The sequence below is a fragment of the Camellia sinensis genome, chromosome 5, assembly GCF_055761805.1.
Source record: "Camellia sinensis isolate YWXY chromosome 5, ASM5576180v1, whole genome shotgun sequence".
NCBI classification, from domain to species: Eukaryota; Viridiplantae; Streptophyta; class Magnoliopsida; order Ericales; family Theaceae; genus Camellia; species Camellia sinensis.
In genome coordinates this window covers 166,565,756-166,588,538 of record NC_138965.1, presented here as the reverse complement: position 1 = coordinate 166,588,538, position 22,783 = coordinate 166,565,756, and the positions used below count along the sequence as shown (strand labels likewise).

The following is a 22,783-nucleotide window of genomic DNA, read 5'->3' as shown; positions in this document are numbered from 1 at the left end:
GGTGTGGACACTTCCGGCGGCGGATGGATTGATGAATTCCCGAAGACAATAGCTACCCCTTTCCCGTGAGGGTACTTCAGCATCTGATGTAAAATGGAAGAGACTGCCTTGACCTAGTGCAACCACAGTCGCCCCAAAAGTAGGTTAAAGGTTGCGGGAACGTCCAAGATATGGAATTCAATGTTGTGTTGTCCTAGACCAACCTGGGTCTGGATCTTGACAGTCCCCATCACTTCCCTGCTAGTGTTGTCATAGGCCCTGATTACCTGAGTAGTCGGCACAAAGTCCACGGGCTTCAGCCCGATTGCATACGTTGTTCTAGTCGGGCAGACATTAATAGCGAACCCAGTATCAACAAGTACCACCGGTATCCACTTGTCTCTACATTCCACGAAAATGTAGAGGGGTTTGTTGTGATTTATGCCCTCAGGCGGTAGTTCCTTGTCTGAAAAGGTCAATGCCGGGGAACCTCCTCCCGGGAAAACCAGCCCAACCAGCTGTTCGGATATAGTATCTATGGAGAGTTTGGACTTGTCCATAGCAGATAAGACAGCTTGTCTATGTACTCGCGACGCCATAAGCAGTCCCCAGATGGAGATGTCTGCTTGTATCTTCTTTAACTGTTTCAGCACAGCTTCCTCTTCGATCTGCTTCTCCTTCTGTTTCTCAGCTTCTTTATCCTTCCCGGATGTCTCGGGTTGGTCTAGGTGCGGGGGCTTGAAGTACCGCCCACTTCTCGTCATGTGATCAACCTCATCGAGGTACCAAGTGTCGTCCGGTTGGCCACTTTCCCAGTCTTCGTCTGTGTGGGCAAGACATAAGTCATCGTCTTCCCACCACATTCCGCTGGCATTCAAAAGGCACCTGTCCGGTTCGGACACGCTTGTACTCACAGCACTTTCAGTTTGCATGCCCACAGCATCTTCTGTTCTTGTGCCCGCAGCACTTTCGATCCCCTCATGGATTTTGGCTTTCCCGGTTCTCTCAGAACCCTGCTGTTTTATCTGTGTCAGTGCAGTTTGTTGTTCAACCTTCCCCGCATTCACAATGCTTCCGTCTAGAGCGAAATTCTTCGTACCGACGCTCTCCGGCAATGTAACTTGACTTCCGGTCCTTCCGGCCACAGCTGATACTCTCACCCCTGCCGGGCCCTGTTCTGGTTGGGATTCTCCCACTACATCTGGTTGATCATCGAGCCATCCAATGGCCTCTGCCAATTCCTCATAGTCGAACCAGTTGACTGCCGTATCCCCTGATTCTTGATCATCGAAAAACTGTAGGTTGGCAAAGTCCTCCTCCACAGCTGTCAGATCATCTGCTCCTTGCTCAAATCCATCCCCCTGGATAACACACAGCTCTCCCTTCTCTGGTAATTCTATACCCAGTCCAATCCGGCCAGTTGACAAGATGTACTCACTTGGATCATAAGTTTTCCCAGCAAACCTCTGTTCAATCCCGAACTCAACAATCCCGTTTTCTCCTGAAGTCTGCCCTGCCCCATCTTTGATGGTTACCACCGTCGGCTCTGGTTGGGTTGTGGAGATGTCCAACATGCACAAGAAGTCAGTGCAATCTGGGAGGAACACCTCCAGCTTGGGTAGGTGGGTAGGAGTAATATAGATGCTAGGATCGTAAGACACGACCCCAGTCTGGATAAGGTTGACTCTTTTGGGAGGTGGAGTTTGGTTGTGTGTAGGGAGGGGGTTGGTTGTGACGTTGGGTTTTTCTGGCGGCAAAATCACATTTTTGTCAACGAGGTCTTGAATCTCGTGACGCAGCCTAAAACATTGGTCAGTATCATGGTCGTGCTGCTGGTGATATGCACAGTACTTGGTTGGGTTGTGAGAGGGAGGGAGTGGGTTTGGCAATGGCCTCGGCTCTAGGGGTTTTAGATGCCCCTTCCTGATCAAGACCCCCAGAGCCTTAGACAAAGGCATGTATAGTGGGGTGAAGGTTCTTTGGCCTCTGGGCTGGTATTTAGAGGTTTGGGTGTTGCTTCCGGATGCACCGGAGAAGGGTATGGCTGCCATGGGCCTTGGAAGGGGAGGGGGAATAGTGGTGACCATGCTCACCTCTGAAGCTCTTGCAGTTGCAGCGCCACTCGGGCCTGCATTGTTGTTACGGTTGAAAGTCCTCCTCGGTTGTTCCCTATCCTGGTCAATCAGACCTTGCTTCATTGCATCCTCAATTTGTACCCCCATCTCGTGTAAATCTGAGAAGGTGGGGAAGGGGAGTACAATCATTTTCTGCATCAATTTCGGTTGGAGATTGCGCACAATCATCCTGATTTGGTCTTTATCAGTGGGCCTCAAAGTCATCATCGACGCCTTTGCCCTCCACCGGGTTACAAAATCTGAGAAAGTTTCCTTGGGCTCCTGCCTCGTCATCTCGAGATCACGAGTTGTAATCTCGATCTGAGTGTTGTACGAGTACTGTGCGACAAAGGCCTCAGCCATTTCATCCCAGCTTCTTTTCATCTCATCCTCTAATTTCGCGTACCAGATGGCGGCTACACCCGACAGGGTCCGGCCGAAAAGTGAAAGCTTTTGTGGTCGGGTTAGGCCCATTGGCCGGAGGTTGTCTGAGAATAGCCGAAGATGAACCATAGGGTCCTCGGACCCGTCGAAGCGGTCAATTTGCGGCATCTTCAACCTGTCGGGTAATGTCACGCCCACGTCGGTGTATCCATCCTCGATATCTGGAATAGCCTTTACCCCTTGTGATTTCTTGAAGAGCTTCTCAAGTTTGCTCAGTTTCAGAGCGGTGTGGTCTATTTCAAACTCGAAGGGAGAGTCCGGGTGGTTGGGTGTATGGGTCTTGGACAGTTGAGGTGGAAGCGGGGGCGGAGCTCGCCCCGTTGGAAGGTTCGTGTCCTCTTGCATGTTCTGGATATTTGGCCCGGTGTTCTGGGTGTTCGGCAGAGCATTCTAGACAGTAGGTGCCTGCTCAGGTAATGGAGCCCCTGCCGGAGGAGGAACTTGATGTGAAGCAGATGCCGCATTCTGCTGCTGCAGTCTAGTGATTAGCTCAGCCTGCTGGGCCATGACCACGGCCTGCTGTTTGGAGAATTCCGCTTGACGGGCGGCATCCTCTTGCATTTGTCTCATACTCTCCTGCATCTGGCGCATTAGGGCTTCCATCCCTGATGTATTTTGCTGATCCATCCGACTAACTGGTATGTCTACTTCTATAGCAACAATCGGGACCTCAGTTCTATTGTCCTCCGACGGAGTAACCCACTATTCTGACAACCTCTATTCTGACACACTGCGCTTTCTCGGCTTTCTTCTGACAACGGGGGGTAGAGAATGAAACACTAGCTGTCCGTCAATTAGATCCTCGGATCGATTGAGTCGGCGACCTCGTGTCCAAAGTGCTTGGGGAATATCTACTGGGTTGGAAGCAATTGTGCTAGAACTGCCCCTAGTAAAAAGATAAACAAAGCAATAAGGAAATAAATAAACAGATAAACGGACAGCATAACAGCTTGAAGTAAAGGCATGACACACAGCCGGGCATAACAACACACAGTCGATAAGCTGAATACACTGCCCTCAAACACTGATTATTATCCCTGAGTCACTGCCCCCAAAACTGAATCTCTGATACCCGCAGATAACTGATTCTCAAATACTGACTGATGCCCGCAGGCCTGATGCCCAAACTTATACACTGATACATGCATTCCTGTAGAGACGCACTCTAAACAACATAACAGATAAGTGAGAGCCAAAACACCCCTATGTTGGGGTAGGGTTTCCCTGTCCTATTTTGTCAGGAGCTAGGGCTCCACTACGCACGCAGCGGTTTCAAACAACCTATGATCGGGTAAGCAACCTGTCCTAGTTTGGAATGGTCACTATGGATCCGAATATGCACTAGGTCGAATGGTCAAAGAGGGTGCCCCAGTAAAATCGGGGTTTGTGTTCCCATACTGGCAGAGCCCACAACCAGTCAGCCTTATGGTCATGCCTTGACAAGACAAGCCTCCGGCAAACCGTTCAGGAATAGCAGATGGCAAACACGGTGTCCTAGGCACACCAATGCACATGGAATGCAAAGAAACACATAAGTGTAGTCAAAAACAAATATCATGAGTTCGAGTCAAGTTCTCTAAATCCCCAGCAGAGTCGCCAGAAACTGTAGACGTCCCCGAACGCCCCGGGAGGAACGAGCTCCCGTTCTGTTCATTTGGGGTCACTACAGCTCAGGACTCTCAATTTGTCACGGTTCTTAATCTGAACCAAAGAGTCCAAATCCGGCAAATCGTTTTGAGAAAACAGATTTTGAAAGAAGTGTCAAACATGGACTGCTTTGCCAGATACAGAGTCGCCACCTAAATATTTTATTTTGGGAAATTTAGGAAACCCTGACTCGTTGCCTAAGGCCACGTGTCCGTCATCACCAAAGTTGCCTCGGCTCGGGAACTTGGGTACGATTGGGGAAGGTCACTTCGTGAGCACCCCCGCTCGCCCGATCAAAGATCGGCCTCTACTAACCATGATATCTAGTTTTGAAAACATTGTGTGTTCTTATTCCGGTTATTAGCCTAGATTACTATGTGATGCGCACAGCATACAAGTATAGACTGGATCGCCTGAATTGGAACAAAACATTTCATGTTTGTTTGTTTGAAAATGGTTTGATGGTGCTACCTGCAAGTAGGCTAAGACGTGGATTTGCCACCCTCAGGTGGGCTTAGAAAACATGATTTTGCCACTATCTAGTGGGCTTGAAACAAACATTTGATGAATTGTCCCAATCCAACTAACCCAACCTTCACCCACAGGCATTCAGGCAGTTATATCACATAAGCAATTAGCCTCATGGTAAGCATGCTATTCATGGCAGTCACTCACATGCATGCAAGGATGCTAAAGCATAAAACTTACCGAGTACTCCAAGCCAAAACAAAAGCTAATTAGAAATCCATGTATGATCCTAATTATACAGAAATACTTAATGTAACACATGCAAAAATGCAACTATAGCAGGCTCGGCTATTCTAAACATGGCATATGAAATGCTACAACTAACATGTATTCAATTTGGAATTGAAAGTACAATGCAGTTAGTATGATGCACCGAGTCCGGTGCATGCGAAACAGATGAATGATGCAAACATGCTGTCATACTGTATGCTAATTGAAACATGCCCTAATCTAACCATCATAAGCGGGTAAATAAAAGGGAGAAAGACGTGGGGTTGGAAGACATACATCACACTCACGCACACTTATTACAATATTGCCCTCGCGCAGAGGGTCCGAATAAATATACAGTCCCAAATAAAAGAATAGTACAGTCCAAATAAATATTACAGTCCAAATATGTACAAATTCCTAATTAATTAACAAATTAACTAAGAAAATAAATAAACTGGCATGCAAGCCAGGGACTGCCTTGATTCCATTCCGGATGATGAATGATGCATGCCCGGGTTGCCTTTGCGCGGAAATCCATGACGATGCCCCAATTAGCCTCTGTTTACACTTGTTCTTGAAATGCGTGCCAAGCCTCGAAAGACCGCTAATTCTTGATTTGCTGCAACAGAGAGCAGGAAAGGGGCATAGCAATGTATTTTCACAAATATATGCATGCCTCGATCCTCGTGCCACCAATCACGCATCTCGATGCATGATGGCCGAGGAGTCGAATTGCACAATTTAATATGAAATGAATGCACATGAAAACACAATAAGACCTAACTCTATCATGGATGATCCGGAGTGTCAGTGACTAGGGAATTGAGACACGTTCCGTCACTCGGAGTACGAAATGCACCTTGTTTCCCGTGCCCGGGCTAACTCCTATCCTGAACATGATGCAATATGCATGATATGCATGAGGTGCAACTAAGATACAATCCTAACTTACACAATATTATGGAATGGCATACACGCTGCACGAGGTAATATACAACCGAGCATACACAATGCTATGGATGAAATGGCACACGCAATGCAATAATGGGCTTACACCAACATGAGAGAGCCTCAGCCACACTCACATAGGAGGCCATCAGATGAAAACAAGACGACTCGAAATGCGTGCACGCGTGCACGCAAACCGAGGACCGACCCTCAGGCACCGAAATGCCACTCTAATGAGATATGGCAAAGACATGGAATATCTCATGCAAACATCCGAAAATAAGTAGCAAAATGAGGGGCAAAACAACCCCAAAATAAGGCGAAATGACACCCGATGCATGGAATTTCTCCCGAAATGCAAGACTAGGTACATGAAATGGCTTACAGCTATACAAAGCATGCATAATTGGTACATGGAATGAAAAGATAGAAACAAGGAAGCCCCAAAATCAGCGTTTTTATAGTTCAAAGCATGGCCAAATAGGGAACACAAGTGAGGCTAGATTAACATACAAAAATGGGGCCAAGAGAGGGGTAATGAAGCAAGTGGTAGATGCAAAGCCCAAACATAAAAAGACTCTTCTACAACACTGAAGAGGGACAAAAAATATGACTACTTACAGTTTATGGAAACCTCCAAAACAATATACAAGTATGCTCGAAATGCCATGCAAGGTAGGGCCCAAAAGAGGTCAGAACACAAAGTATACAAAACATTCATCAAAAAGCCAAAGACCCTTAATGAAACATGACAAGGGGGTCAAAATATGGCCACTTTCAGTTCGGACCAAGGTCCAAAAACAGAAGAAAAATAGGCTAAAAAACATGCAAAAATGGGGACCATAGAGGGGTATAATGACAAGTGGCACATGGAGGTCCCAAAAAGTGATGAGCTCTTCTTCAATGTTGAAGAAGGGCTCAAAATAAACCTATCGACAGTTTGCATCATCCTCCAAAACAGATCACACATAGGCCAAAAATACTATGCAAGATTATGGCATACAAAGGGGTAATGAAGCAAGTGCAAGATGGGGGTCCCAAACAGGGTAAGACCCTTAATGAAACAGAAAAATGAGCTCAAAAAAATGATATTTCCAGTTATGGTCGGAGCTCAAAACAGCAAGAAAAATAGCTAGAAAAATGTTGCAAAATTAAGCTCAAAAAGAGGGAATTGACATTTACCCTTGAAGACCAACCCTTAGTTGCTTCTTGGCTTGAGAAATGATGCCTCCTAGCTGCTGGAAAGCTCCCCAAGCTGCTGGAAATGGAGTAGTGGTGGTGATGGTAGGTAGTGATGAAGGAATGGTGCAAGGAACTTGGATGCTTGAGCTTGAAAGAGAGAGATGGAGGGAGATGTGTATACAAGGCTTAAGGTAATTTTTTTCCAACCCTCAAGACAGAGCTGGAGGCTCTATTATGTAGACAAAAATGGGGGGGGAATGGAGGGAAAAAGTGGGGTGAAAATGGATCAAGTTTTCCCCCAAAAGTTGTCCCCCGGATACAGGTTTTTTGGGAGGAAAATAGATATACAGCTGGAACATACACATTGCAAGGATCATGGCCGGCCAACTTTCAGAGCTGCAGGTGGCCGACCGGCCACCCCCCATGGCCGACCGGCCACCCCCCATGGCCGGCCGGCCAAGGGTCAAAATGGTCAAAAAGATTTTCTGGCCAGCCACCACAAATTGGTGTCCTCCCAGGTGCCCTCAACACAACCCTGTGGTTCAAAATTGTCAACTGTAAAACAGGAGAGAGAATAGGCCATTTTTAAGAAGGGTTCAAAAGGGTCAGGTGGAATTACTGGCCGGCCACCAACTTTTGGTGTCCTCCCATGTGTGTACAACACAAATATGGGGGTTAGGATTGAAGAAAGTAACCCTAGGGTGGTCAACATTGGCTTGGAAGTGAGAAAAACGGGCGTCGGAGGGCGCCGGAGGAATATAACTGGTTGCTAAAACAATTGCTGGCCTCCCACCCTTCTACGGCCTTCCTGGTGATGAAATAGAGGTACCTGCCAAAAAAGAACGAAAATCGATGCAAAACGAATGTTCGGGGGCCAGAACGCGCAGTTCGGGGCCCCAAAAACCGCCTGTTAAGCACTGAAAGTGGCATTCGACCCCGAAGTGGGTCCCTCAGACCTCAGTGTCCCTCAAAAGGGAGTAAATAAGATGCATGCCAAAAACCGGAGCAATCGGAGGTAGTTAGGCGGTCCCGAACCGAGCCACACGGCCTGACGGCTCCGAAAAATCGGGAACCGGGCTCCGAAATGGGCAAAATGGCCTACAGCCACAAAATGTAGCCCACGGCCACTGAGGGATGGTCTACGGGACCTCTCCCTCCCCTCAGGAAAAGAAACAGAGAAAATCGAGTCTGGTTCGTAAACCGAAGCAAGGCACAGAAGAGGGTTCGGAAATCCGGAGGCAGGGCTCACGGCCGCGACTCTGAGACTTCTGAACGAGCACAAAACGCAACATCACCAAGCACTCAATCGCTGACGTCTGAGTCTTAAGGTCGGTCAAAATGGGGTGTCTACAGAGTGATTCATCAATCCAACTAAACCATTTAATCACAATTTTCCCCAATTTCATAATTTCCAAACCAATTTCATGTTTCCACAATGATCTCACTATTTAAACAAATAATTTGTATAACACAAAGTAGGGCATTCTCCCCATTTTCTCAAACATTGCACCCAAGGCCAAATTTCACACAACATACCCAAATATTCTCATATTCAAGTCCTCACATACATGTGGAACCCCAAAATAGGAAACCCCTCTTCAAATAAAAAAACCCTAACCTTGACTTTGCCCAAATCTTCCACAAATCCACCATTTAAGTGTTTGAGTCTGATAAGTTTGTACTTAACAAAAATGGAATATATGTGGGAAAGGGGTACATGAGCGATGGGCTCTTTAAACTTAATGTATTGATTGTTGTTCCAAAGTTTAATAAAATTAACACATCTTTTGCTTACTTGCTTGGGTCTTCTTGTGTGTGGCATGGACGATTAGGTCATGTAAATCATGATACTTTGTGAAGACTAATTTACCTAGATTATTTGTCTAAATTTCAAATTGATTCAAATCACAAATGTAAAGTGTGTGTTGAAGCAAAATTAACTAAAGCACCATTTCAATCAATTGAAAGGAAAACTAAGCCACTGGACTTAGTCCATAGTGATATTTGTGATTTGAAATTTGTTCAAACTCGGGGTGACAAAAAATATTTCATTACTTTTATTGAGGATAGCACTAGATATTGTTGTGCACTTGCTACGAAGTAAGGATGAAGTCTTGGAAAAATTCATCAAAAATAAGAATGAGGTTGAATTACAATAAGGCAGAAAAATTAAGGTGTTAAGAAGTGATAGAGGTGGTGAATATGATGCACCTTTTTGGTGACTTATGTTCACAACTTGGAATTGTACATCAAACTACTGCGCCTTATACACCTCAGCAAAATGGAGTTGCTAAGAGGAAAAAGCAAACTTTAAAAGAAATGATGAATGTTATGTTAATAAGTTCGGGACTGCCTTAGAACTTGTAGGGGGAAGCTATTCTTTCTGCCAATTATATTTTGAATAAAATACCTCACAAGAAAACCTTTCAAACACCTTATGAATTATGGAAAGGCTGAAAGCCTTATTTTAAATGTGTGGGGGTGTTTGACTAAGATAGCATTACCAGACCATAAAAAGGTCAAGATTGGTCCTAAAACAATTGATTATGTATTTATTGGATATGCAAACAACAGTAGTGCTTATCGATTTTTAGTACATAAAAGTGACAAGTCGGAGGTCCATGTTAATACAATCATTGAGTCAAGGAATCCTTCATTTTTGAAAAATATTTTTCCTTGCAAATCCGCTCAAGTGATTATTATTCCTAAACGGACTCATGATATTGCATTTGACAATAGTCAAGAATTGGTTAAAGAAAACCAAGGAGGAGAGTTCAAAAAACAACCTAGACAAAGTAAAAGGGCTAGAATTGAGAAAACTTTTAGTCCTGACTTCTTAGCATTTCTACTTGAGAAAAAGCCTCAAACTTTTAAAGAAGCAATGTCAACTCCGGAAGCTCTTTTATGGAAATAAGCTATTAACAGTGAAATTGAATCCATTCGACAAAATCATACTTGGGAATTGTCGGATCTTCCACCAGGTTGTAAACCTCTTGGATATAAATGGATATTCAAAAGGAAAATGAAATTGGATAGATCAATTGACAAATACAAAATAAGAATTGTGGTCAAGGGTTATAGTCAAACTAAATAAGTGGATTACTTCGATATCTATTCACCTGTAACAAGGATCACATCTATTAGAATGTTAATTGCAATTGTTGCTTTAAACAATCTAGAGATACATCAAATGGATGTAAAGACTGCATTTTTGAATGGTGATCTGAATGAAAAAATTTACATGGAACAACCAGGAGGTTTTGTCGTTCCAGGCAAAGAGAAGAAAGTGTGCAAATTAGTAAAATCATTGTATGGCTTGAAACAAGCACCAAAACAGTGGCATGAAAAATTTGACAACGTCATGGTGGTAAATAAATTTAAAGTCAATGAGTGTGACAAATGCGTTATGTCATTGTTTGCCTATATGTAGATGATATGCGAATTATTGGTAGCAATAGTGGAATGATTAATTCAACTAAGAAAATGTTGAAAACTAAGTTTCACATGAAAGATATGGGAGTAGCATATGTGATTTTAGGAATGAATATTACTGAAACATTTGAAGGATATGTTTTGTCTCAAACTCATTATGTTAACAAAATTCTTGAGAAATTCAATAAGCATGATGATCGCCATGTAAAGACACATGTGGATGCTAACCTTCATTTAATGAAAACTAAAGGTGAAAGCATATCAGAATTGGAATACTCTCATATAATTGGAAGTCTAATGTATCTCATGAGTTGCACTCGTCCTGATATAGCGTATGCAATAAGTAAATTGAGCAGATACACTAGTAACTCAGGAAAAGACCATTGGACAACAATTGTTAGGGTTCTTAGATACCTAAAATTAGGATTGAGTGTAGGGTTATCCGACGCACCCAAACTGCCCTACGTGAGCCGAACTGCACACGTATAGGCGGTTTCGTAAACACATTAGGGTAGGGTGCGGTTTGGATTTTATCTAATTTTCGGGTTGCGGGGGGGTTGCGGGCGGGTTGCGAGTTTGACTTGTACCAGCCCAACCCACCCGTATAAAACTCTTTTCCTTTTTTTTTTAATCTAACCGTTCAAAAAAAAAAGGCCCCTTTTTTTTCCCTTCAAATCTGACCGTTCAAAAAACAAAAACCCTAACCAAACTCACTCACTCTATCTGAGTCTGTCTCTCACTCTCACTCTCACTCTCGTGATTTTCATCTGCACTGTATATACCCACTGATCGACTCTCTCTCTCGTCGCAAGATTGACTGATTGACCGATCGACCTCATCGCACACCTCACAAGTAAAGCCCATCTCTGAATCTCAGTCTTTCACTATGTCTCTCTCTCCCTGATCTTTGGTTTTTTTTTTTTTTCCAACATATCAGATCTCTCTGTCTCTGATCTGTCTCCCTCACTCTCTCATCTCACAGTCTCTCACTCTCTAGTTTTGCATCTACACTGATCGACTCTCTCTCATCGCAAAATTGACCGATCGACCAACTCTCTCATCGCACCGATCGACCTCACAGGTAAGCCTCTCTCTCTCTCTCTCTCTCTCTCTCTCGCCCGATCTTTGATTTATTTTGCAATATATCAGATCTGTTACTTTTTTTTTGTAGCAACAGATCTGTCTGTGTTTGTTTGAAATGTATGTGTTTTTTTTAAATTTAATTTTTGATTTAATGTATGTGTTAATTTTTGGAATTACATGGAGTATCAGTTCATAAATCTGTCTATGTCTATATAATTTTTGGAATTAAATCTGTTGAATTAAATGGAGTATCAGTTCATAAATCTGTCTATGTTTGTATAATTTTTGGAATTTTTGATTTAATTTTTGGAATTAAATCTTTTTTTTTTGAATCGGTATTAAAATTGGATCTGTATTGAATCTGTATAGAATTCATATAATTGGATCTGTATTGAAATTGGATCTGTATTGAATCATATAATTGAATCTGTATTGATCTGTTATTGAAATTGAATTTGTTATTGAAATACTATTGAATCTGTATAGAATCTGAAATCTGTTATTGAACCATTATAATTCATATAACACTATTGAATCTATTATAATAACTATTGATGTAAAGGATAGTATTGAATCTGTTATAATACTATTGAATCTATTATTGAAATTGAATTTGTAATTTTTGTAATCCAGTTTAAATGGAGGATAGTATTCAATCTCCCGCAATCAATCATGTACCTCTAGAATCCTCTAATTCTCAAATGAATATCCTCTTAGTCGAACCCGAACCTAAACCTAAGCCTCCTTGACCTCCAAAGAGAAAGAGTGAGGGTGGAGGGGGGAGAGTACCATCCACAATTTGGGATTATTTTGACAAGGTTGTAAGGACCGATGGGAAGCGTAGAGCCGTATGTATATATTGCAAGAAAGAGTATATGGCTGACTCTAGACTTCATGGGACTAGAAATTTGAGGAGTCATACACCCAATTGTAAAAAATATCCAAATAGGGATACAGATGGTCAACAAATATTAAATCTTAAACCGAAACAAAATGAAGATGGTGTTGAGGTTGTAGCAACAATTTTTAATTTTGATACTTGTAAAAGGGCACTTGCGGAGATGGTGGTCATTGATGAGTTGCCATTTAGATTTGTGGAGGGTGTTGGGTTTAGAAGATTTTGTAATGTCATGCAACCCAAATTCACACCAATTTCCTTTCGTCAAACCATATCTAGAGAAGTGCTCAACATATTCAAGAATGATAGGGATAAGTTAAAGAAGGCCATGAAGGGTCATAGAATTTGCTTTACTACGAATACTTGGACATCTATTCAGAATTTGTGTTACATTTGTTTGACTACTCATTTCATTGATGATAACTGGAAACTTCAAAAAAGAATCATAAATTTTCAACAAGTTTAGGATCACAAAGGAGAAACATTGGGTCAAAAAATTGAGTCGTGTTTGATTGAGTGGAACATTGATAGCATATTCACCTTAACAGTTGATAATGCTAGTTCTAATAATCTTACCGTTTAATATTTGAAAACGATAACCAAAGATTGGAAGCGGACTATTTTGCAAAATGAGTTTATTCATATGCGTTGTTGTGCACATATTCTTAATCTCGTTGTGAGTGATGGGTTGAAAGAAATGGATGATTCTATTGCCAACATTAGACTTGCGGTGAGATATGTGAGGTCTTCTCCTCATAGGCATGATGTTTTTAAGAAGTGTGCGGCCACACTCAAACTTGATTCAAAAGCTCTTGTATGCCTAGATGTACCAACTAGGTGGAACTCTACCTATTTGATGTTAGAGGCCGCCGAAAAGTATGAGAAGGCTTTTAACTGATTGAAGTTTATGGATTCCAACTTTGAACCTTATTTCAAGAATGTTGATTGTGGCATAAGAAGTCTGAATGAGTTGGATTGGAAAAAATGTAGAATTTTTTTAAGGTTTCTAAAATTATTTTATGTTGCAACTAAGAAATTTTTGGGGTCTCTCTTTGTTACTTCCAATGCTTTTTACAAGGAAATGTTTGTTATTGAAAGCAAAATTAACCAATTAATTTTGGAGGGGGGTGATACTTTGAGCACAATGGCAAAGACTATGAAACTAAAGTTTAGCAAGTATTGGGGGGATGGAAGTAAGATCAATTTGTTTTTGTATGTTGCGGTGGTTCTTGATCCTACCAAAAAAATAACATACTTGAAGTTTTGTTTTTCCAATTTATTTCTTAGAGATAATAGGAAGGTGGAAGAGATGGTAGACAATGTTAAGAGTTGTTTGAGTCGTTTGTATAGCCATTATGTCACACTTTATCCTTCAAATGAGAAACTTCCAAGTGTGAGTGAAGTTGTGAATATGGTAGAAGATGATGACGATGATGATGATCCCTATTCTTTAGTTGACTCCCAATTTAATTCCTATTTGGAGGGGCGATGCACTAGTGGATCTAAGTCGGAATTGGAACAATATTTATCCGAGATTGATCATTTTGCAAAGAATCAAACATTTGAGATTTTGGATTATTGGAAGGTGAATGCAACAAATATAGGGTGTTATCACAACTTACAAGGGATATGTTGGCCATGCCTATTTCTACTGTTGCATCGGAGTCGGCTTTTAGTACGGGAGGGCGTATTCTTAACCCATTTCGTAGTTCACTCTTGCCTTCTATGGTTGAAGCTCTTGTATGTACTCAAAATTGGCTTCGAAGCAACCTTCCAATTTCTCTTCGAAAGGCAATGGATGATGTAGAGGAATTTGAGCAATATGACTCAAGTAAATGAGAATTTATTTATGTTCATTTTTATTAGTATTGTTCATTTTCTAATGTAAGTTTTATTAATCTTCTCTTGTTGACTCCTAATTAGGTACTTTGGAGTCAATCTCATCTTCAAGTTGAACCTATAATGTTGATGCTATAATTGATCTCTAATATCCATTTGCTCATTGGTAATTTTTTCATTTATTCAACACATTTTCTTACTATATTGAGATGCAATATATAGACATTTGTTTGTCTTTTCATTTCTTACTATAATTGAAGATTAAAGTTTATATTTTTTCAATTTGTATTTGTGTAGGGTTCATCAACCAAATGCATGGAATTGGAATTGGAATTTGTGAAAGTTGGATTGGATGTGATTCATGATAAAGTTTGATATCTTAGAAATGTTTTTATTTTATTTCATGGGTTTGTATTGAATGAAGTTTGACAACAAATTTTTTTTTTTAATTGCATTTTGGTTTTGGATGAATGTAAGTTAATGAATTTTTATTTTATTTTTTTGCATTTTGGATGAATATAAGTTAATGAAGAATTACTCTTTTTTTTTTTTTTTTTTTTGTATTTGGGTTAGGAATGATGAATGTAGAATTTTCAATGTATGATTTTTTTATTTGGATTATGAATGATGAATGTAGGATGAATGCAAGTTAATGATGAATGTAGATTTTGAATGATTTGTTTAGGTTGCGAATTGAATTTGTTGTGTTTTTTATTTTATAAGTTTTAATTTATTAATTATTAATGTTGGAGCATTTTAGAAATTATGAGGAAAAAGGTCCAAAATAAAGATTGACAAAATGGGAGAAAAAAAAAGGTATGAAAATAAATTTTTGTAAAAAAGTTCAATTCGCAAACCGCCCTCAACCGTCCGCACATCCGCGAACCCTATCTGCACAAACTGCAAACCGCATTGTGGGCAGTTGCCGGTTGACTTTTCCCCAAACCGCATAAATACGGGCGGGTCCAAACTGAACTGCAAACCGTCCCAAATCGAACCGTGAACACCCCTACCTAAAATACACCCATGACTATAGACTGTATTATACTCGATATTCAGCAGTCCTAGAAGGGTATCGCGACGCTAATTGGATATATGACACTAACGATTCTAAATCCACAAGTAGATATGTCTTTACCTTGGGAGGTGGAGCGGTCTCTTGAAAATCTTCTAATTAGACTTGTATAGCTAGATCCACAAATGAATCTAAATTTATTGCTTTAGACAAAGCAAAAGAAAAAGCAGAATGACTTCCAAATTTCTTAGAAGATAATCCAATATGGCTAAAAGCTATGCCAGTGATTTGCATTCATTGCGATAATCAAACTGCAATGGCTAGGGCACATAATCATATATATAACGGGAAGTCTTGTCACATTCGCTGTAGACATAACACTGTTAGGCAACTTCTCTCTAATGGAATAATTTCCATTGAGTTTATAAAGTCAAAAGAAAACATTAGCAGATCCGTTGACAAAGGCTTTGACCAAAGAGCAAGTGTTGCGATCATCGAGGGGAATGAGATTAAAGCCTGTCACTTAAGAGTTATCTTAATGAAAACCCAACCTAATTGATTGGAGATCCCAAAATCTAAGTTCAAAGGAACAACCAAATTAAGAATGACTCATTAGAACCACTAAGGAGTAAAACTCCTACCCATTTCTATGATGAAATAGTGATTATCAGTAGCAATAAATAAGTTAAGCTTTGATTTTAATGAGACTCATAGTTTGGAAATTCAAGTGGGGTATAGCATGATACTTTTAATGGGAATCACCTATGTGAGTGTGAACTGGGTCGGTTTATAAAAATTGAAAAGGCTAAATTCTCTAGAACACTTATGAATTCAAGAATTGTCTAGAGCCAAAATAGACACAACCGATAGAATCAAGTTGTGTATGAAAATAAAACTGCGTGATAGGCTATTGTCTCGGTTTACACCAACAGCAGAAAAATTCAATACATCATATTCACTAATCAACCAGTAAATCCGATAGTCTTTTATAAGGGAAGGTTCAAGATCAAAAGCTACCTATCCTATGTAGGATATTTCTAGATTTGTATTCACATAGTCTACATGTTGTTGCATTTCTCATTATGTCAATTTCATTCATGTGGGGAATTGTTGAAAAATTTATAAAGGCATCAGTGAATTGAAATCAACTCCATTTGAATGAAAGGGTGCAACCCTTCATTTAAATAAAAGGATGTAATCCTTTCATGGTGTTTTTTTATTTTAATGAAGGGTCATGTCCTTTTTTTGTGCCTTTTCTGTTCAGACTTAACAGGTACCAACAAGCCTATATAAAGGTAGCCCCCATTCCAATTTTTTTCATTCCAACTTCCTCAAGTTCAAGCATTCCTCTTATATTCTTCATACGCGTGAGTTTGAATTTTGTGAGTGTAAAATATAATTTTGGTTCACAGTACAATCAAAGAGTGTGCTCTCTTCGTTTGTGGTGATTGTTGTATCCTAGAGACAGTACATCCATTATTCTCAAGCACCATTGAAGAAGCTGAAATTATGTCTTAAAGACACAATGTTCATACATTGGCCTCAATCACAAATTTGTTCATAAACTATCTATAGAAGTACTATAAGGTTTAATTTTGTTGTTTACTTTATTTTTTTATTTGCTTTAATTAATTATTATTGAAATTATCTCCCACACATCTTTCCCATCTCCATTTCTGGAGTGGTTTGTTGGCCTCCGCTGCTCGAACCAGATGGATACAATCCATATTCGCTAGTTAGTGCACTGTGCTCGTTGCTTCCATACTCTTTGGTTCCCAGAGCCATCTTCCTAAATTTTTTCATGTCCTCATTGTATTGGTTAGTGTCATAGTCTGAGCTGCCATGAGAACTGTAGACTGTGTTGTGTCCGGGTTTGATTCCTTCGTTAAGATCAGACAAAGATATGTCTCCTTCGAAGGCCCGCACTACCTGCACAATTCGAGTTATGCTTATCGATTAGGAGTCAGCTCACATATAGCACATCTAAGTTAAGAAGCAAGAATCTTGCAGGCTATCGACATACTGACACATCAACATCAAAAAAATATAGGACATGACATGTGGTGGACATGCACAAAATATATGATCTTATATATTTATTATATATCACATATATGAATATTTCATTCCAACATAATAAAAAATACAACATAATATTAATTCCTTAATTTAAAAAGAGCAGGGACTAATACGTATAAATTTATATTGTTTTTCTTATGTCATTGTATCCTTTAAGTTATTTTGTTCAAATATATGTTTCATCATGTGTGTCCGACGAATGTCAAGAAGTGTCAAATGAGCATCAGCGTCGGACAAGAACACGCAACTTAGAATTGTTCGTGCTTCTTAGGTAACACGCCATGGGGCTCAAGTAGGGTTGTGCAAAATACCGCCCAATCCGCTAAAACCGCACTAATCTGCATCAATCCGCACCGCTCTAACCACTAACCGCGGTTTAAACTTTAAAATTTATAATCCGCCAATCGCTCTGCTCTTCTATAGTAATACATATATATTTTTTAACCTTCAATGAAATATCAATGTAAAAATGAGTGTGAGATATTTAAGATATGAAATTTATTACAAATTAGTAGTTATATATATGAAACATATTATGTAAAATTACTTTGTGTTATATATCTAAAAAATGTTATACAAATTAGTATTATATATTATGCAAATATATGATAATTAGTTAGAATATTCTTTAATCTGCCAACCCGCCAAAAACCACTCAAACAGCAATTTGTCAATCTGCTAATCCGCCAACCCGCCATTCGGTTTGTAATTTTACCCTTAAACCACCCGAACCACACCGCGCACACCCTTAGGTTCAAGTGTTATAGTGCAAGATACACCAACCTTGGGAAGCAAAATCAAATTATTTGAAATTTGTAGATCAGATCATTCATAGCTTTGTGTGTTTTAAAGGTCTCAACCAAGACAATGCATTAAATTCCAGGCCTGACTTCCACTTGCAAGTGATGTAAGTAGTATGGAATGGTAAAATTTATAATTGAAGAACCATTCCACAATATCGAAATGCCACACTGGATTCATAACTTGTTGGCTCCATTAGGATCAACCAATTTGCATAAGATATAGGAATTGTTTAGCTTGACTATATTGCAAATAGGAAAATGTTTAGGACCCCCACAAAGGAGGACCCCCACGGCCCCCGCTGATGTATTGACCATTGATGTTTTTGAATTTTGTTTCCCTATCTCTGACAATGACATGAATGGTCCAGATCATTTTTGGGGTTGTGTTTTGTAGGGGTTTTTATCATGGCTGTTGCAAAATAAACCCAAAATCTTACTTGGCTCATTCGTGGTCGACACCGTGCTGAATGACGCACAAGCAGCAGCACAACCAACCATACGAGCCATCTCGTTGGGTCTGTAATCCCTTTGCAACCGTGGATCAACAAGCGTATCAAAGTTTTCATCTTTCAAAGCTTGTGTGAGCAAGGGCCGCGCCTACAGCAAAGATAATTTTGTTAGACTTAGAAAAAAAACCAAAAAATGTGAAAAGTAAATCAAACAAAATAAAAGCCTTTTATTAGAGTGGAAAGAGATTTAGTGGTTTTGATGTAATTGCTCACCCAGTCTACCAAGCTATCATCTATGTAAGATTGAGATGAGTTAACAGGTCGACGTCCAGTAATTAACTCTAGAAGCACGACTCCGAATGAGAAAACATCAGACTTGTCTGTAAGTTTCCCAGAAGAAGCATATTCCGGAGCCAGGTATCTAGAAGTGGTGAGCTTATTATTAGAATGTGAATGATATTTTAATAAGAACTAGTGTAGAAAACATTGTAATACCTTTGTCATTATCAAAATGGAATGAGAAATTGAATCTTGGAAATGAAAACAGAGCACCCAGAATGAGATAACAATAACTGAATCAATTATTGACAGAAGCAACTGAAAAGTTCCCATCTCCCATGTTAATGTATATATGGTATATATTCCTACATATATTAGGTATTGATTTCCTAGATATATTAGGTATTGCCATAGTTAGGTTTCTTATAGAATACTTTTTCTCATAGTTAGATTTTAGTAGGATATTTTTTCTCAACCTATATATACATGACTTCTACTGTATAGGACAATATTATTCAATACAATTCATTCATTCAATGCAGTACATATTATTTCCTCTCTCCCTACTATTCTAACATCATATCAGAGCTAGGTTAAGAACTTAGTAATTTTGCTTCACTGGCGAGCGGCAGCCTCACCTTAGCCGCCTGCCGGACTTCAACCTATTCCGCTATCATGTTTTTCTTTTAGTATCACCTCGTAGTGATCTCTTCTTTTTTCCGCTAGTTTATTCCTGCCCCAAATATCTCAAATTGGTTTCTATCTTCAAACCTATTTGAGTTTGAGGGGGGGGTATTATACATATATCATGATGAACATGGTTATACACCATGAAAACCACCTAGCCGCTACCTCTGGCGCACAATCAAAGCCGCACTCTCTGGCCCACAACCCAAGCCATCCCTCTCTAGCACACAATCCAAGCCGCTTCCTCTGGCGCACCACCAAACTCACCCCCCGGCGCACCATCCAAGCCGCCTCCTGGCGCACTCAGTTATCTATTGCCATCATTGTTCAGCACTACGTCATAAGTTATATGTGTGCCACACTTACTGGTTCAACATTCATCTCTACAACGGTCTGGCATGACCCCGTAAACTGTCCCGACATTGATTCCGATTAGCTCCTACATCAGTTCGGCGTGACCCCTGTAAACTGTCCTGGCATTAGTTCCAACTAGTTCCTACAACGGTCCGACACGACCATAAACTGTCTCTCGGCATTAGTTTCAACCAATTCCTATATCGGTCCGGCACAACTTTAAATTGACTTGGTATTAGTTTCAGTCAATTCCTATAATAGTCCAACACAACCATAAACTGTCTCCTGACTTTAGTTCCGGCCTCTTATCTATTTCAAGCGCCTTTGCGCTCTTGTTCTGATTTTGCAATCTATTTGCCTTTTATTTTATTTAGTTTTATTTCATGTTATAGTTTCTCTCTCCAAACTCAAGATGTTTATCCTCCTTGAATTTGAGAGGGGCTGTTAATGTATATATGGTATATATTTCTACATATATTAGGTAATGATTTCCTAGATATATTAGGTATTGTCATAATTAGGTCTCTTATAGGATACTCTTTCTCATAGTTAGATTTATAGTAGGATATTCTTTTTCAGCCTATATATACAAGTCTTCTATTGTATAGGACAATATTATTCAATACAATTCATTCATTCAATACAATATATATTATTTCATCTTTCTCTACTATTCTAACAACCCAAAAGAATCAATTATTGACAGAATCAATTATTTGAAACTTGGACATAAGAGGTAGGCCTTACCCAAAAGTTCCCATCACCCTGGTGGATATGTAAGTGTTGACATCAGAAGAAAGCTTTGCAAGTCCAAAATCTGCAACCTGAGAAGAGCATAAAAAATTACAGGTTACAGACTTAATGACAACAATCACCACTACTATAAAGTTTGGACAACATAATCAGTGGTTTGAAATTTTTTGTTTGTCACTTGTGATTAAAAATATTCATTCTACTCCTTGCACCCATAACTGATAAATCTCACCAATCATATCACATACAGAAAGGGGAAAAAACTCCGTTTTTCTTGGATTTATTATGACAAACTTCAAAGATGCAAATTGAAATTTAATGATTCTCGACCCATGCTTACAAGGAAATCTTACCATTGCCTCAAAGTTAAAATCCAGAAGTATGTTGGCTGCCTTAATGTCACGATGTATGATCTTAGGATGACCTGCAAATAAAAAAAATTCAATTAAAAAAATATATTAACCCCAGTATCATATGCTAAAGAGTCGCTTCTTGCTTCTAAAACGAGAAGCAAGTATATGTATGAAGAGAACTTACAGTCCTCGTGCAGATAAGCCAGTCCTTTAGCAGACCCTAGAGCAATTCTCAATCTTGTGGACCAATCCATGGTAGGTCTTCCCTTTCCTGAAACGTTTTATTTTCTATATCAGAATCAATTTTACCAGAAGCATCCAGCATCAGCTCAACAGGTTCTTAGACAATAAAGCATATGTAGGACTCATAACTTGAAGTACATTTGGCGACTAGAGTTCATTAATATTCTATTGTTTATTGAGAAGGATTGTTCAGAAAATATACATGCAAATTTAAAAGTAAGAACCACTAAACAATAATAACCAGCAGACTTGAAAATTTAACCAACCCCTTAGGCCCTTACCATACCCAAAAATTAAAAATATATATATATATATATATATATATATTTGTAAAAGCAACAGTAGATAGAAAATCAGATAAGCATGAAGATAAAGTAGTTGCCTCTGTAATTTAGTAATGAAAAGAACACTCACCATGTAAGTGAAACTCCATGGTGTTGTTCGGAACAAACTCGTAAACTAGCATTCTTTGGGACCCGGTGATACAGTACCCAACTAATGAAACAAGATGTTTGTGATGCACTCTGCTAATGATCTCAACCTCAGCTTGAAATTCACGCTCCCCCTGACCACTTCCAGCTTTCAGCTGCTTAATGGCGACTTCTTTTCCATTTGGAAGGACTCCCTTGTGCACATACCCAAAACCACCTTGTCCAAGGAAGTTGGCTTCTGAAAATCCATCCGTTGCAATTGCCAATTCATCATACGAGAATGTGCTCTTTGCAAAACCTAAAGACATGGCAGGGGAAAGTGGTGGCAATGAGTTTTCACCGCCTGAATGATTGGACCCAGAACCACCACTGCTCATTAATTATGGTTTTGAGAAAAAAAAAAAGTAACAAAATCATCCAATTTTGTCCATTTAATAGGTAAAATATTAAAGTACGCATATTATGCTTCTTGAAGCCTTCACCAAAATCATAAATTCTGACAAACATGACTAGTGTTTCACCAAAATTATTAAATTATTTTTATAAAAAATCCAAAATTAATAATTTGTATATTAAAATCATTAATTAATTATTCATATAAATTTTAAATATAATAAAATTACATAAATAAAAATGCAAATAAAAGATAAAAAAAAACATTTAAATTAAAAATATTAAGTTTGAGGTATAAGTCCCAGAAAGATAATAAATGTTTTAACGATCTATATTTATATTCTGTGAGTTTGTTGTAGAATTTTCATATATTTTAGCTTAATCTTTTTAAATTTTATCTTCAAGTTTAACTTATTATTTTACCTTTTAAAACCATCAATTAGTTATCCATATAAAGTTTAAATTTAATAGAATTTCATATTTTGAATTGATAAAACTTCAAATACAAGATTAATATTCAAATAAAAAAGATTAGGAGTTAAATACTTTTTAAAATAAATAACTATTTATGTATGGATAACAAAAAAAAATAGAGATGAAAAATTATACAAAAATAAAAATATAACTATTTAGATTT

General features: G+C 39.2%; 1 protein-coding gene and 1 pseudogene across 2 annotated transcripts; one reads left to right on the top strand and one right to left on the bottom strand.

Moving 5' to 3' along the window:
• Positions 1-12,445: 12,445 nt before the first annotated feature.
• Positions 12,446-12,934, top strand: LOC145791852 (zinc finger BED domain-containing protein DAYSLEEPER-like). Its single transcript, XM_082872303.1, has one exon. It carries the CDS (start codon positions 12,446-12,448, stop codon positions 12,932-12,934), a length of 489 nt encoding a protein of 162 aa, XP_082728429.1.
• Positions 12,935-16,819: 3,885 nt separating this feature from the next.
• On the bottom strand, positions 16,820-22,130 carry LOC145790971 (proline-rich receptor-like protein kinase PERK1; annotated as a pseudogene). The gene is made up of 7 exons (XR_014330460.1): positions 21,737-22,130; positions 21,264-21,350; positions 21,080-21,150; positions 20,721-20,797; positions 18,927-19,074; positions 18,642-18,801; positions 16,820-17,251 (listed from the first exon to the last, which is right to left on the bottom strand). The product of XR_014330460.1 is annotated as a proline-rich receptor-like protein kinase PERK1 (transcript).
• Positions 22,131-22,783: the final 653 nt, after the last annotated feature.

Coding starts and splice junctions, on each gene's coding strand:
- LOC145791852 (XM_082872303.1), top strand. CDS start 12,446: ATGGCTGACTCTAGACTTCATGGGACTAGAAATTTGAGGAGTCATACA.